General features: G+C 33.4%; 2 protein-coding genes and 2 long non-coding RNA genes across 4 annotated transcripts; 3 read left to right on the forward strand and 1 right to left on the reverse strand.

Annotated features, from left to right (window-relative positions):
- On the forward strand, positions 1–690 carry LOC114400690. The gene is made up of 3 exons (XR_003663988.1): positions 1–193; positions 286–358; positions 575–690. It is a non-coding gene; the product is annotated as an uncharacterized LOC114400690 (long non-coding RNA).
- A 2,256-nt stretch (positions 691–2,946) lies between these two features.
- On the forward strand, positions 2,947–6,005 carry LOC114400689. Its single transcript, XR_003663987.1, has 5 exons — positions 2,947–3,198; positions 3,641–3,697; positions 3,912–3,993; positions 4,174–4,314; positions 4,998–6,005. It is a non-coding gene; the product is annotated as an uncharacterized LOC114400689 (long non-coding RNA).
- Positions 6,006–14,463: 8,458 nt separating this feature from the next.
- Positions 14,464–16,688, forward strand: LOC114400688 (putative disease resistance protein RGA1). The gene is made up of 2 exons (XM_028363268.1): positions 14,464–15,275; positions 15,372–16,688. Exons 1-2 carry the CDS (start codon positions 14,715–14,717, stop codon positions 15,387–15,389), a joined length of 579 nt encoding a protein of 192 aa, XP_028219069.1. The 5' UTR covers positions 14,464–14,714; the 3' UTR covers positions 15,390–16,688.
- On the reverse strand, positions 16,056–16,613 carry LOC114398722 (zyxin-like). The gene has a single exon (XM_028360888.1). It carries the CDS (start codon positions 16,611–16,613, stop codon positions 16,056–16,058), a length of 558 nt encoding a protein of 185 aa, XP_028216689.1.
- Positions 16,689–17,586: the final 898 nt, after the last annotated feature.

Here is a 17,586-nt window from a genome sequence, read left to right on the forward strand (position 1 = left end):
ACTTCCACAAGTCTAAATAAGCTACGATAAATGCTGCATAATGCAAGTATGCAATAAAGGAGAGTATTGAAAATTGAAACAACGGTTTCTGGTGGAGCTTGATCAATGCATCTTCTTTGTAACAGATAACATGGGCTTAGTCTGCAGCTGAAGTCGTCGTTTTCGTGAAGCTGATGCTGAAGAAAATGCTCAGGTCTTTTGTCCTTTATAAATTTGGCACTTATTAAATTAGAAATAATACTGTTAAATAAGCTTTAATTTGATGAATGTGGCGTGCATTTGCAGGATGCAGAAATTGAAACAAGAATCAAGTTAGAAACAAAGGTTGAAAAGCATATTCAGAAACTTTTATTACTAGGTGTGTTTTACTAGGTGTGACTTTCCTTATTTTATATAGCAATCTGTAGAATTATTTGGAGTTTAGCAATTAGCATTAATACGTAATGTGGTTGTACTCCCCAGAGTTTGAAGGAATTATATGTGTGTGCCACAATCTCTTAATATACCGTGCAAATACTAGCTTTTGTTATTTATTTTCTGAACTTATTTGTGTGTTAATATCTCTGTTGTTTAGGTGCTGGAGAGTCTGGGAAGTCTACAATCTTTAAGCAGGCAAGAAATTGCATCTTCTCAACTGCTTGTGAATTATGATAGTATATGATTGCTATTGGGTGTATTTATACTTCTTGCGTAAATCTAATATCAAATATTAAAGCATAACAAGTGAATAAAGTACCATGAATTTGTAAGTTTGTGAAGTTTAACTGTGATAACATATATAATTAAGCTAAATTAACAAGAATTGTGTTGTGCAGGGAAAAGCTGTAGGTTGAGATGGTTCAATCAATTGGACCCAAGAATAAACAGAAATCCTTTCACAGAGGAAGAAGAAGAGCGTCTTCTAGCTTCACACCGGATTCATGGTAATAGATGGGCTGTAATTGCAAGACACTTCCCAGGTCGAACTGATAACGCAGTAAAGAATCATTGGCATGTGATAATGGCAAGGATTCGGAGAGAAAGGTCTAAAATTAATAATCCAAAACTGCAGCCACTTTTTGCTCCAAACTTGAAGGATGACCTTGAGGCCATCCCTTCTTTTGTTGAGAAGTATTATGAAAAGTACAGCCACCCTTGTGTCACACTCACACATAGCTCTTTTCAATTTCCCGGCAAGAAGTTTTACTTTCAAGATCCAAGTTCTGCTGGTTCCACTGTGCCTCCAGGTATATGCATTTCATGCTTTCTAGGTACAACTTCATTCAATAACTAATTGCATTATATATATATATATATATATATATATATATATATATATATATATATATATATATATATATATATATATATATATATATATATATATTAAGTTTAGTCTCATTAATATAGTTTTTTTGTCAGGTAAAAATGAAACAGTCAATATGTTTATTATTATTATTAGGATGTGTTTCATTAAATTAGTTTATAAGTTAACTAAAAACTTAAAAGCTATAAGTCAAGAGTTGAAAAACTAAAATGCTTATAAGATAAAATTGATTAAATTGAAAATGTTTGGTGAGATTGACTAATAACATAAATGATAAATTTAAAATGACATACAAGATGACAAAAGAATATAAAAAGAGATTTTTATATTAAAATGATAAATTCTGGTTAAGGAATAAATAAATAGAAGTTTATGTTAAAAATTACAATTGAGTTATATTGAAAATACAAGAATATACTATTGCGCTTTCAAATAAGTTTAATGAATATATACTAATAGTACTATAAAATAATTTTACATTATCATTTAATCATAAATTAATAATTATTTGTATGATTTTTAAAATAATTATTATAAAAATCAACCATCATATTTTACATAATATAATTTATGATTAGACTATAGTGTAAAATTATTTTATTCTAGGAAATGATAACTCTTTTTCACTTCTAATAAAAAAAAACTTTTTTATTTTTAATTTTCTAAATATTGTCTTTAAGATGCTAGCTAGTTAGCATTATACTCCAATTGTGTATTGGGCACCAATCATTTTTTCTTATAATTACGCAATTAGCTAGTTAGCATTATACTCCAATTGTGTATTGGGCACCAATTTAAATGTAACTTTTTTATTTCATCATCACAGTAATTGTCATCATCTAGAGGTTTTCTTATAATTACGTAATTAGATACTCAGTGCTTAACTTTGAAACTATCTATAGTCATAGTTTCTGATATTTCCATTATTCTATTATAATTTTTTTTTAAGAAAAAGAAAGTAATTGCTTGCACAAAATCAACTAATGCTATCTATGATGACTAGCTAGAGTAACGAGAAGAAGAAGAAGAAAAAAAAATATTGCATATATAATAACTAGAAAAGTTCAAAATAACAAATTATTGTATGCATATATTGTTGAAAGTTAGCATCATTGAGATTTTATTATTATTTGACGCATTCATTTCAACACACTGTTAGTCTTATTAATTAATTACGTAGGTCTAATCTTTGTTAGCATTTCCCACATAACCCAATAATATAGATTCTGTTTTAAAGCATATGTCATATAATAATGTCTTGTTAGCATTTCTCTTGCTGACATGATTTAGATATATAAAAAAAGATATTGCTAACAAATGTGTCATAACAGTATTGATTAAGAAACCAAATCAAAAAAATATTTAATGTGAAAATATTAAGAGAAGACAAAAAAGATTATAAATAATATATATTTTTACTTTTCAATAAAAATATTTCTACTTCAATTTTCTTAATTAATGTTCTAAGAATCCTGATTAGCATTTTCCATAAAAATAATTCTTCAAAAAATAAATATCAAATGCTATCCTCTACAATTTTATCCGTAGCGTGTTGAAATTCTATTTAAAGCACAATGAGAACTAACCTGCACGCTTTTTCTGCATAGTTTCAATTGCAGAGAGGAAGGAGTTGTAGAGGTCCAGTGTTATGAAAACTGATTTGACTGCTGCTTCCTTGTTGGGTTCTTGCACAGCTTTGAGCAACATTTTGTTGTGATCTTTGGAGATCACGTTCAAAAGGCCAATGCAGTTCGTACGGCAAAATATCACATTTAACACAGGGAAACACCCAATTGGCTGTAATAACCCAACTGCTACCTTTTTTATCCCTAAGCTGTGAATGCGTTTAAGATTTACAGACATTTGCTTCACAAGGGATTCCATGAAGCCTGGTAAATCCTGCAAAAGAAAAACTAAAATACTATTCACATCTGTATTACTATGTTATGTTATATTCGTAATAATGAGCATAGCTACATTTGGAAATGGACTACTCTAGTTTTAGAAATGGACTATGTTATGTTATATTCGTTTAAGATTTATCAGTTTTGGACGTGGCATGGTAATATGCTTCCACTTTTTATGAACAATTTGCCTATACTTCCTTTTGCAAACACCACCTACATTACTGAAATATCTACTCAAATTAACGGATATATATTACCATATTTCAAGTTCAGAAAAACAGCAAACCAAAAAAGTCATGATAAAGCAATCATATACTTCTTGCATTTCTCCAATGATGACAGCTTTATTAAGTCTAGTTTAGTTTTACGTATTAAATTTGTTGTACTAATACTTGATGTGAGCCTCACTTGGATTTTTTCTTTGTAGGGAGGTGATAACGACAAGCGCAGAGAGACACTTGACAAGGAAGATAAATTAAAAAAGGTGTGACTGCAATTTTTGGTTAATAATTCCATTACTTCTGATCATGTAATCAACAATTCCATCACTGAAATTGTTATTTCTGGACAAGGCTCGCATTTAAGTGTTAACTCGTTATTTAATTTATTTTACCATTTTCATTGAATTACAATGGGATTAGAATGGATACTGCACCACTGTGGCTGCTGTATTGTTTGTTCTTTTGCTTGAAATGCAGGGAAAATTGAATGAGAAAAGAGATGTCAATTGGTTGTGCTTGTGCGTGAGCTGATGAAAGTTGTGTTCATTAACAGATATATGTAAGTTGGAAGTGAACAAGAACAATTTCAATACAATTGCTGATGTTGGTTCTTAAAATTAAGTAACTTGAGAATATTATTTGAACAAATTAAGTAACTAAATATTATTTGTTCTCCCACACTTTATGATCACTTGGTGTGTCATTGCCTTCTGGTGCCACTGCTTGACATTGGTGACAGGATTTTACTAGAGATTGGATGGCTGATAGTAGCACACAAATGGTGGAAGTGGCACCTGAGATGACATATAGAATCCATAAACTTCTCAGCTTCAAACTGTCTGTATCATCGGAGGTCACGTTGGAGCATGATGCCGGTGAGGTAATCAACCACTTCTCTTCCAATCTCTTCAGCTCTGCTTTTTTTGAGAGATGTAATATAGCTTTTGACACGTCTCTGGCCACTGGCGAGCCTTTCTGGAACATCTGCATTAGATTATTTGAAAATTCTGTCATAACTTAATGAGTAATACTAAACTCCATAAACATTTTGTATTCATCCATCCGAGTAAGTATGTAAAACTGTGTCAACAAAATCTATAGCAAAATTGTCTGATTCCCTAACATTGTATTTGTTGAGATTGAAAATCATAGCCCAAACATAAAAGAAAAATTGCACAAACACACAACTGCATATGCACGCACGCGCACATACTATGGATTTAAATTTGTTTAACGTATTACCAAAGCTTCTAGATATATCTAATGATGGGTGAAATAGAATGATATGTTATGATTCACCAAAATAAAAAGAATGATATTTTATGATGGAACTTCCATACCATATGTTATGATATTTTCTCTTTTCTCAACCAATTGAGACCTCTTGATCAACTAAAATGTTGTTTTATATATTTTATCAATTATTTATAGACAGTAACTTTTTTTAATATCTTATATCAATTATTTATAGTCATATTTATCACTATAAACAATATGTTTTATTTATAGATAATTTATTCATTATAAATTATTTATTTTAATTAACCTTAAATTATTATGCAGGTTAAATATGTTTTTACATCGGTGCCTATGTCACCACCGATGTAGAAGTTCTCATATTCAACATCGTTGCTTTCTGTAAAACGGTGTAGAAAGCGTAACATACTACATCAGTGCATACGTCACCACTGATGTAGAAGTTCCCATATTCAACATCATTGCTTTCTGTAAAATGATGTAAAAAGCGCAACTTACTACATCAGTGCCTACGTCATCACTGATGTAGAAGTTCCCATATTCAACATCATTGCTTTCTATAAAACGATGTAAAAAGCGCAACTTACTACATCGTTGCTTAATTTAAAAACGATGTAGAAAATAAAAGATCAACATCGTTGCTTAATTTAAAAACGATGTAGAAAATCCGCCCTCAAAAAGCAGAACCAATGTTTCTACATCAGTCATTAGTATAGCACCGATTTAGAAAAAAAACAGCTTACTACAACGTTCGCTTATGGACTGATGTTGAAATTTTTAAGTTTCAACATCATTATAATCAAAAACGGTCATGCACCGTTGTAGAACATTGATTGTGACCGATGTAGATCATGCATCTTCTAGTAGTGTTGGTGTCAAATGTAACCACATCCAAAGAAGCATGGGAGATTTTGAAAACCTCCCTTGAAGGTGTTGATAAGGTAAAAAAGGTGCGCCTACAAACTCTACGTAGAGAGTTTGAATCATTACATATGAAGGAATCCGAATCTATCTCAGATTTTGGCAACAAGGTGTTGGCTATTGTGAGCCAAATGAAGTGTTATGGAGAAAATATGGAAGATGTTCGTGTGGTGGAAAAGATCATTCGCTCCTTAATCGCTAAATTTGATTATGTGGTTTGTGCTATTGAAGAGTCTAAGGATTTAGACTCAATGACTGTAGACCAATTGATGGGTTCTCTTCAAGCCTATGAAGAAAGGTTCAATAGAAGACATGATGAGCCATTGGAGCAAGTCCTCAAAGCCAAAGCTTCTTTGAAAGAAAATGGAGGAGAAAGTAGTCAAAGAGCACGTGGACGTGGTCGTGGACGTGGTCATGGCCAAGGAAGAGGAGATCGTGATAATTTTGACAATAATGAATGGAGGAGCCATCAATCCACTAGAAGTCGTGGAAGAGGAAGAGGAAGAGGTAGAAACAATTACGAAAAAGCATATGAAAGGAGGTATGATAAATCTAATGTTGAATGTTTTAATTGTCATAAATATGGCCATTACTCTTGGGAGTGTAGAACAAATGTTGAAGAGAAGGTCAATCTTATTGATGATAAAGAAGATAAAGAAGTTGAAGAGCCAACACTACTACTATCACTTAATAATGGTGAGAAGGAAGACAAATGCTTATGGTATCTTGACAATGGAGCAAGCAATCACATGTGTGGATGCAAAGAGAAATTTGTGGAACTTGATGAGAAGGTGAAAGGAAATGTTTCTTTTGGAGATTCTTCCAAGGTGCAAATCCAAGGAAAATGTACCATTTTAATTTCTTTAAAAGATGGTGCTCACAAATTAATCACGGATGTTTACTATGTTCCTAAACTAAAAAGCAATATTTTGAGTTTGGGACAACTTGTTGAAAAGGGGTATGAAATTCATACGAAAGATTGTTGTTTATGGCTTCGAGATCAAAATTCTAATTTGATTGCCAAGGTGTTTATGTCAAGAAATAGAATGTTTACTTTGAACATTAAAACCAATGAAGCAAAATGTTTGAAGGCTAGCATAAAAGATGAATCATGGTGTTGGTATATGAGATTTGGGCACTTGAATTTTGGAGCACTAAAATCCTTAGGAGAGGAGAAGATGGTGAAAGGGATGCCTCACATCAACCATCCTAATCAATTGTGTGAAGCATGTCTCCTTGGAAAGCATGCAAGAAGGAGTTTTCCAAAAGAAGCTAATTCAAGAGCAAAGGAGCCTCTCCAACTTGTTTACACCGATGTGTGTGGCCCAATCAATCCTCCTTCATGTGGTAACAATAAATATTTCTTGCTTTTTATTGATGATTATAGTAGGAAGACTTGGGTTTATTTTCTAAAGCAAAAATCTGAGGCATTTGTAGTTCTTAAAAATTTTAAAGCTCTTGTGGAAAAGGAGAGTGGTTATGTAATCAAAGCTCTAAGATCCGATAGAGGTGACGAATTCACATCAAAAGAATTTAATGAATTTTGTAAAAAATATGGGATTCGTCGCCCTCTAATGGTTCCTAGATCTCCACAACAAAATGGGGTAGTGGAGAGAAAAAATAGAACTATTCTTAATATGACTAGATGTATGTTGAAGGCTAAAAATATGCCAAAGGAATTTTGGGCCGAAGCTGTTGCATGTGCCATTTATTTGTCCAATTGCTCCCCAACAAAGAATGTCAAAGATCAAACACCATAAGAAGCATGGAGTAGAGTGAAGCCAAGAGTTGATCACTTGAGAGTATTTGGGAGCATTGCATATGCTCATGTACCCGACCAAGGAAGATTCAAGCTTGATGATCGGAGTGAGAAACATGTGTTCATTGGCTATGATGCAAGCTCAAAAGGCTACAAATTGTACAATCCAAACAATGGAAAGACAATTGTGAGCCGAGATGTCAAGTTCTATGAAGAAGGCATATGGAATTGGGAGGAGAAAGAAGACACTTATGATTTTTTCCCGTACTTTAAAGAAATAGATGAAGAAGCCTTGAATCCAAATGATTCAACTCCAACACTTTCACCAACTCCTTCAACCAATGAAGCCTCATCATCTTCCAAAGGGAGTTCAAGTGAAAGGCCAAGAAGAATGAGAAATATTCAAGAATTATATGATGAAATTGAAGTTATATATGATTTGTTTTGTCTTTTTGTTGACAGTGAACCCTTAAACTTTGATGAAGCAATGAAAGACAAAAGGTGGAGACAAGCCATGGAAGAAGAAATCAAAGCCATTGAGAAGAACAACACTTGGGAGTTATCAAGCCTTCCCAAAGGTCATGAAGCAATTGGAGTCAAATGGGTGTTCAAAATCAAGAAGAATGCAAAAGGAGAGGTTGAGAGACACAAAGCAAGACTTGTAGCTAAAGGCTACAAGCAACAATATGGAGTTGATTATGATGAAGTGTTTGCACCGATTGCCCGCATAGAGACCATTCGTCTTCTTATTTCCTTGGCAGCTCAAATGAAGTGGAGAATTTTTCAGCTTGATGTAAAATCGGCATTTCTAAATGGCTATCTTGAAGAAGATGTCTATGTTGAACAACCAATGGGTTTTGTCATCGAAGGTCAAGAAGGAAAAGTCTTGAAATTGAACAAGGCGTTGTATGGTCTAAAGCAAGCACCGAGGGCATGGAATACTCACATTGACAAGTACTTCCAAGACAATGGGTTTGTTCGTTGTCAAAATGAGTATGCTCTTTATGTTAAAACTTTTAATAATGGTGATGTCTTATTTATTTGTTTTTATGTGGATGACCTTATCTTTACCGGTAATAACCCAAATTTGTTTGAAGACTTCAAGGAGTCCATGTCTCGTGAATTTGATATGACAGATATGGGACTCATGTCATATTACTTGGGAATGGAAGTGAAGAAAACGGAGAATGGGATCTTTGTCTCACAAGAAAGCTACACAAAAGAAGTGTTGAAGAAATTTAATATGCTTGATCGCAATCCCGTGAACACACCTATGGAAGGTGGCTTGAAGTTATCAAAGTTTGATGAAGGAGAGAAGGTAGACTCCACGGTCTTCAAGAGTCTTGTGGGGAGTTTAAGGTATCTAACCAATACAAGGCCCGATATTCTATATGCGGTGGGAGTTGTGTGTCGCTTTACGGAGGCTCCTACCTCTCCTCATCTAAAAGCCGCAAAAAGAATTCTTCGTTACTTGAAGGGTACAATTGATTTTGGATTGTTTTATTCTCCCTCCAATAACTATAAGCTTGTGGGATTTTGTGATAGTGATTTTGCCAGAGATGTTGATGATAGAAAAAGTACTACCGGATTTGTATTTTTTATGGGTGATTGTGTTTTTACATGGAGTTCTAAGAAGCAAGGCATTGTGACACTTTCTACTTGTGAAGCCGAGTATGTAGCTACAACTTCTTGCACATGTCATGCCATTTGGCTAAGAAGATTGTTGGAGGAACTTCAGTTGTTGCAAAAGGAAAGCACAAAGATCTATGTTGATAATAGATCTGCACAAGAGCATGCCAAGAATCCGGTGTTCCATGAACAAAGTAAGCATATAGATACAAGGTATCATTTCATTAGAGAGTGCATTACCAAGAAAGAAGTAGAATTGACTCATGTGAAAACTCAAGATCAAGTTACGGATATTTTCACCAAGCCTCTCAAATTTGAAGATTTTCGAAGATTGCGAGCAAGACTTAGTGTGCAGAAGAATTTTCCAATTAAGGGAGGATGTTAGATATTAATTAGAAAAATAATAATAACAAGTTTTATGTGCCTTAAATTGTGGAAGATGAAAGTTGTAAAGTTATAAGTTACAAAGTCTTGAATAAACAATTATGTGAGCATTCAGTATTCTTGAATAAGCAAATTATGTGAGTAGTCACTCTATTCTAGTATAAATAAGGGATTATATTCTTGTATTTTGTGTGGCAAATGAAATAAAATCTTCTTCTTCTTCCAACGAAAGATTCAGGTATTGCCTTCACCTTCATCAGTGGTAGGGCCTGTTTTGTCTCCTTTTCTTTCCTAGTAATCGACCCCTTGTCTAAGTGACATCCTTCCAGCACCTACAACACTTCTAGAACACACTGGCAGAGTTACTTTTCCTTTTTCCGATATTCTCAAGTTTGTCCCTTTCCTTTTAACTGAATTTGAGTGCTCCTTGTGTTTTCCAATAACCTCCTTCCAAAGCTCCCAATCTTTACCTCATTCCTCATTCCAATTACCTTGTTTGCTCTCATGGGAGATGCTTTCATCCATGTCCCATAGGGTAAATCATCTAGATCAATTTCATTCGTATCTTCTTCTTTACAGTCACTCCTTCATCAAATGATTCAAGCATTTGCACAACAAACAAAGACTTCCTAATCTGTCATATTTGAACAAAATCTCCTTTATCATCTTTTCTCCTAGTTTTAGAGTAATTCCCCTCTTTAGTGGCCGAGTTATATCCACTCCTACTCTTATTCTGAAAGACTTTCCCATAATTGGAGGGGTGAAGTTTATTTCCTGCTCTTAAAACATTGAATGTTTCTGATTGTCATAGTCTGATGTCTTTGCCACTGGATGTTACAAATTTTCCTGAATTAGAAACTCGATCTGTTTGTTCAAGACTGTGTTAATCTGGACTTGGATCTCTGGAAGGACCACCATGAAGAACGAAGTCCCATGCTGAAGTTAAAATGTGTTGGATTTTGGGGTTTACCGCAACTGGTGGCCTTACCTCAATGGCTTCAAGAAACTGCCAACTCCTTACAGACCTTGTTCATTAAAAACTGCGACAATCTTGAAATGCTTCCGAAGTGGTTGTCAACTCTGATTAATCTTAAATCACATCTTATATCAGATTGTCCAAAGCTTATATCTCTCCCGGATAACATCCATCACCTCACGCACTTGAAAGGTTGAGAATCTTCGGTTGTTCTGAACTATGTAGAAAATGCCAGCCCCATGTCGGTGAGTTTTGGTCCAAAATATCACATATCAAACACGTCATCATCATTGAAGAACCAGAAAAGCCGGAAGAAGAAGAAGACGAATAGGAATGATTTGTTGAGACATATAAGCGCTGAATCTCCTTTGGCAACCCCTAGATGGTGATCAGGAATCGTCAGACGTGAAAAAAGAGGCGACCATGATGTTTTATTTATTGTGTTGGACGTGATTCACTTAATGAAAATCGATTATGGGTGAAGTTACCCTGGAGCTGCTTCTGCCTCATGCGAGAATCAATTCTCAGATATCAATGTTGGATTTTTCCATTGTCCATGAAGTTAATGCACGCGTGTGTTTATTTCCACGGCCTATTTTATGTTGTGCTTATTTTTTTGTTGTTCTTTTTATATTCGTATATTTACTGTAATCTCCACTGCCTGTTGTTTTTATACTGTTATTTTTCTGCAGAACAACTATATTTGGTGCTGTTTTAGCATTTTATAAGGTTATTCTGTTAACATTTTATTTGGTGTTGTTGGTTCATAATATCAGTGTTATTATACTGCATGGTTAGGACTAAAGTGTTATTTCTTGGTTCATAATGTTGTTCTTTGCCTGTACTGCAAAAACAGTGGTTAATAACTTAATAAGATAAAAACAAAATAATTTGGTAACTAACTAGCTAATCCTGTAATCACCGAGGAAATTGGAATATTACACACTGCCATTTTGGTAAATTATAATGCAAAAGACATCCACAAACAATTAATATCCATTTTGTTAATTTAACATTCAAAATTAATTTTGATCATTAAATGTGAAAATCAATATATATATATATATATATATATATATATATATATATATATATATATATATAATCACATTATTCTAAAATTACGTTTGATTAGAATCAATGCTACCTACAGAATCACATTGATCTCAGAATCAAATATAAACACACTAATTAATCTAATCACTAACTCTTCGTGAGCATACCATTTTACATCAAATTGTGCTAATTGAATCATTTGTTTAATACTTGCCTCTTTGATTAAATTCTTTTTATCTTCCACTTTTTCTTTCATGAAAACTGAAAATAAATTTGAGATTAAAATTATAATTTTATCCTAAATGGTATATTAAATTGTTAATAATTAATTATTTAAATATATTTAGTCTATAATTTATTTTAATTTTGATTATTATATTTTAAGGATTTAATTTTTTTATCCTTCTAATTTTCATTGTTTTTAGTAATATGATCTTTAAATGTACTTGACAACAAATTCAAATTTCAGAAGCCCAGCCTATTTTCACCAATATACTTGACAGCCTATTGAAATGTCAGTTTTTATTAGAAAACAATATTAAAAATATCTAAGATATAAATTTTGTCTTATCTAGATAATTCTAGTCAATACATCATGGTGTTAGATCAAATTAAGCTAAAAAAAACACATAATTTTTGCAGTTACTTGGAATTCCTAAATTAAATTGGGGTAATATTTTTATGTTATTTATAGGGAAGTCTTTTCTAAAAGTTTAATTAGTTAAAATATTTTTTTTACATTATTGTTCAATAATATTTCAAAATAAGTTTACGTATTAATTAATAATTACAAATCACAGTTTAGACATATTCATAATATTTAATTAAGTTTAGGCACATGCATAAGTTATACATAATGATGTTAAATATAACACTAAAATGTAATTTTAGTTGTAATTAACCACCACGAAACTTGCTTTCCACACAGTCATTGGCGTCTCGATTGTCAACGTCTCTCTTACAAACGTGTTCCACACCCAGCTACCTTCCTCTATAAAATCACTAGGAGAAATTGAAAAACATTCCTAAACCTAAATTTCAACAATTATCAAATTTTAGAACCTCGATTTCAACCTTGCAACCAACATCAAAAGTTCTTGGCAAGAAATTGCGATCAATAAATTAGGATTTTTTTTAAGATAGGTCAAACCTCAAAACAAAATTAGGGATTTATATTTTGGATAAAAAAAAAGGAGAAACAAAAGTATTTAAGCGAAAGGTTTCAAAACTACACCATCACCTCCCCAATGCTTCTTCTTATCACATTTTCAAATATGATTTTTTTTTTTGTTGCAGACTATTTACACTATTTTGGGTTGTGGAGAATTACAATTCCAACAAAAAAAGTTGGGGATTTAGATATAAATGGAAGGGAGAAGGAGGATGTTAATAGAGGAGAGGTACAAGAAACAGAGGTGGGAACATTGCTGAAAAAATTGGATGAAGAATGGTGCAAAGAAGATGAATGGGTTGAAAAGTAATTTTCCTTTCAATAACATGAGTTAAAGTTAGAATTAACTGTCAACATCTTATTTTCAATGGAGAGATTGAAATTATTAATTTTTTAAATACAACAACTACATGCCTTAATTTTAAAATAAAGAAATCAAAATTATATATTACAAAAAATAAATAGACTAAAATTGCATTTTAGCTTAAATATAATTAATTGGAAGTTTTTTCCTTAGCGGGTAAATAAATCGGTATTTCTACCATAACCGTACCATAAACCAACATATCAAACCTATGTAATAAGTAACTAAAATGAATAACGTTGACAACTTGTACGTGAAAATAACCATAGAAAAACAATAATTGATCCAGTCCAGATTGACGGGACTACAAATCCGATCGAGTTGTTCCGAGTCAAAAACACACCTGATCGAACATAAGACCCAAACCAATCCAGTCATTGGATCACGATTCGACTAATCAAATTGATTGGGATGGTCCGAGTCTTAAAAATTTGATACAAACAAGCATAACTCACTTAACATGGTATAAAATGACATTAGGTGTTCAAGGAAAATTTCGTTGTCTGGCTATAGCAATTACAGTCTACTGCATCTGGCTGTCTAGGAACAAGTTGATTTTTGAAGATTATCAATTTTCTGTAATAGATGTTATTAGTAAGATTAAGTTTCTTATGTATAGATAATCGCACCTGTTGCATTTGTTTTAACATCTTGATATAGGTCTTCTTGTATTAGGGAGACTTTTGATTTTCTTAAGCTGCGGGGTATACCCCATTTATTGTTATATCATTTTAGGTTTAATATAATTTACATTTTTTCCCAAAAAAAATGACATTATGTTACAATTTTGAGGACTGAAATGTATATTTGCTAAAAAAATGTGTCAGTTGGTCATTCATTTAGAAACACTTTGCTAATAATCCGTTGATTGGCAAAAATTATGGATAGGTAGCGATAATTAAAAAAATATAAAATTCAGAAATGCACTTGGGTACATACAGCCTATGTGGCAAAATTACGAGTCAAAACCCTGTTTTAATTATGCTTCCCCCAATTCAAACGAAGCACAACCCTTTCCCTTTGTCTCCTTTTCTCCGTATAAAATACCTTTCATATCCAGATTTTGTTTTTGTTATATAACGAATAAAGATCACTTTTAGCTTTTCTAATTTTTACTTTTTGGGTAAACTTCCGAACAACTCTAGAATAGGATACTAATCTATTTGGAAGACGCATTGGTCCAAATAAAGAAAAGAATGTCTTAGTTTTGGTTACAAGTTTTGTTATTATTATCATTTTTTACTATTAATTCAATAGGGAATCAGCTTTGAGAATAACGTGTCATCGTTTCTCAAGTATTATGTTTCCTTGCTGACCGAGAGATGCTTCTTTACGAGTTGATTTTTTATTTTTTATTTTTATAGCTGATGTTATTCGAATTATTATTAAGCAACAGGTTCAAATTTCATCAATAGAAATTCATATTAATATTTTATAAAATCCTAACCATTATAATATACAGGAGTAGTGATGATAGTCATGAATTTACTCAATTAACCTTGATTCAACTCATAGATGCTTGCCTTCTTTCTTTGATCCATGGTAGCAATAAAATTTCTTCTCTGCAGATTGTTTGTCTCCATATTTTTTCAAAAGAAAAAAAAAAAAAACTCAACTCATACATTCCTTCTTCTCCCTTATACTTTTTCATCTTCCTTTGTTTGCAAAGAACAATCAAGGATTTTGAAAAAGTAGTGTTGACAATTAGTGAGTGTTTTGTGTTCTTATCTCTGCTACGTGTTCTGATTCCTGATAAGATAACCATGGCTGAATCATTTATCTTCAGCATTGTGGAGTCACTCATTGAAAAGCTTGCTTCTCGGGCTTTCCAAGAAGCTTCTGAGGCGCTGGACGTATACGATCATCTACGAGAGTTTGAAAAAACTCTCTCATTAGTCAAGGCAGTGCTGCTAGATGCTGAGCAAAAGCAGGAGCATAACCATGAGCTTCGGCAATGGCTGAGGCAGCTCAAAAGTGTCTTCTATGATGCCGAAGATGTGTTGGATGAATTTGAGTGCCAAACACTGCGAAAGCAAGTGCTCAAAGTTCATGGTAACATCAAAGACGAGGTAAGCCACTTCTTCTCAAGTTCTAATCCACTTGTTTTTCATTGCAAGATGGCTCAGAAAATCAAAGATTGCAGCAAGAGGCTAGACAAGGTTGCAGCTGATAGGCACAAGTTTGGTCTCCGAATAATTGATGTTGACACACGAGTTAAAATCATCAATTCTGCTAATGTTGCTGATGCTCCTCTTTCCCAACAGAATTTAAACTTGGTCGATTTAGAGCAATTACAAAATCAATTGAGAAAAGGAAACTTGCTGGTAAAAAATTCTTACTTGTCTTGGATGACGTATGGAATGATGATCTTGTTAAATGGGTTGAGTTGAGGAATTTAATACAAGAAGGGGTTGCTGCAGGAAGTAAAATTCTGGTGACTACACGTATTGATTCCATTGCTTCCATGATGGGCACCGTTACCTCTCACAAGTTACAAAGCCTTTCTCCGGAGGATTGTTACAAATGCAGGAACAAGGGGGAAGAACACCCTAGCTTCGAGGGCTAGGAACCTCCATAAGAGAGAAAGATAAGGAAGGAAAACTTGTATTATTTTTCTGTTGTCCTCTATTACATACTAAGCATCCCTTATATAGAGGCATTAACCAAGGTTGCTACTACGAAAACAGAAGGTGCTAGAATGCCAAAATAAAATAACAGAAAAGTGGAAAATGGCAACAATGCAGTGTTGCACGATGGGAAGCAACATGCCACAACATATTCCATATGAACCAATATCCTAGCTCAGCACCTTCTAACAAATTTTGTTAAAGGGAATCCACCCAGGGGTTTGTGCCCTTAGTGGTGCTTTTTCTGGTTTGTTTTGTCCATCCTAACATTCCCTGGCCCATCAAAAACACCTTGTCCTCAAGGTGTCGGGGCTTCAAACTATGGCTACCAAAAGTAATACCAGGGTCCCAAGGTCTGTTGCGGCAAAACTCACTCAGTTTAGCACCTATCCATAGTGCAAAGACAATGAGTATGCACTTGCGTGAGACCATGATAGTCCCAAAGAATCTAGGTCCCAGCTCAAACAGCGCGATGTCTCAATGTTCTCCATGCTTGGTGTGAGGAGCTGTGGTATGGCCATAATGAAGGATAGCACTGAAGAGGTTGTCGGAAATGGGAATAGCGGCACAAGCGTGACCAAAAGTGGGAAGATGCAAAGCATGCCTAGGAAGCGAACCCGACAATGGTGGAAGGGATGGTTGTGCGGATGGAGGCTCCGTTGGCATGGGAAGCGGAGGCGGCATGGCTGGCGAAGGTGGCATGGTCGTGGGTGCGGTGAGCGTGGGTGATGGAGTCGGCTTGAGCGGCGGAGGCAACGGTGGAGGCAGTAGTGGAGTCCGCGGCAGAGTCAGTATTGGAGTGTGGGTGAGGAATGTCTGTGCAGAGAAAGAAGATGGAGGTGGAGTCGGCATGGGCGGCGGAGGTGGCGGTGGTGACTGCACAAAGGATGATGGGTAGTGGTGGATGGTTCTCGGAGGCAGTTTTAGGAGAAGGGCATTCAATTGGGAGTCGAGGCGGCGTTGAGCCGCATCAAGTTTGGCCAAGGCGGCCTCAAGGCGGTCTACACCCGCGGGAGAAGGTTCTGCGTCCGCCATTTGAGGTGGGTGCTGAAATGGGAGAAACATAGCTGGTTTCCGAAATGAACACTACTAAAAAAATGAGTTTTAACATCGTCCTATTAACATCGGTTATTTGAAAACCGATGTTGTAAGTGTTTAACGACATTGGTTTTCAAATAACTAATGTTAATATAAATTCTTTTTCTTTAATTATTTATATATATATATATTAAAAAATTATATATTGAGTTATTAATTATATTTTAATTAAAAAATATAATAATTAATAAACAATAACAAATTCAAAAGATAAACATTTAAAAATTAAATTAAATTTTTAAAATAAATTCTGTAATTTTAATTTTATTATTTCATGATTATCATTTAAATATAACACACATTTATATAAATTATTGTATATTAGTGCATTTGAAAATTAAAAAAAAAACTATTTTTAATAATAAAGTTTAACTTTTATAGAACTTTTATAGAATGTTGGTAAAAACAATTATATCATAAAAAAATTAAAATTTATTAATAATATATTTTATTTAATTATTATAAAAATAAAAAATTTAGTTTTTTTCTTCTTAAAAAGGTCATAGTTTTCAATACTTATCATAGTTCTACTTTGCCTATGCTTTGTTGGCTGTTGTATTTATTTTCTGATTCTTATTATTTTAGTTTAACCAGGCACAAGGATTTAAAGAGCAAGGACACCAAAAAAAAAATATTCGTTAATAAAATTCTAAAATTAATTTATTTTAAAGGGAAAATGTTTATCCTTAAACAAAAGAACATTACTACAAATTATTATTATTATTATTAAGTTAATTAATTACTGTATTATTCAAAGACAGATTACAATGAGATAATATAGGAGTTAATGTTATAAAAAAAGCCATGTGTCTATATTCTGAACTTTTTTTTCACCTTGAGAGAGAGATACTGGTGCCAGAGCTATGTGAGTATATTGTTGCCACTATCTCTTCCCTCCCTCCGCACTCAC

This window comes from Glycine soja, chromosome 19 (assembly GCF_004193775.1).
Source record: "Glycine soja cultivar W05 chromosome 19, ASM419377v2, whole genome shotgun sequence".
Lineage (NCBI taxonomy): Eukaryota > Viridiplantae > Streptophyta > Magnoliopsida > Fabales > Fabaceae > Glycine > Glycine soja.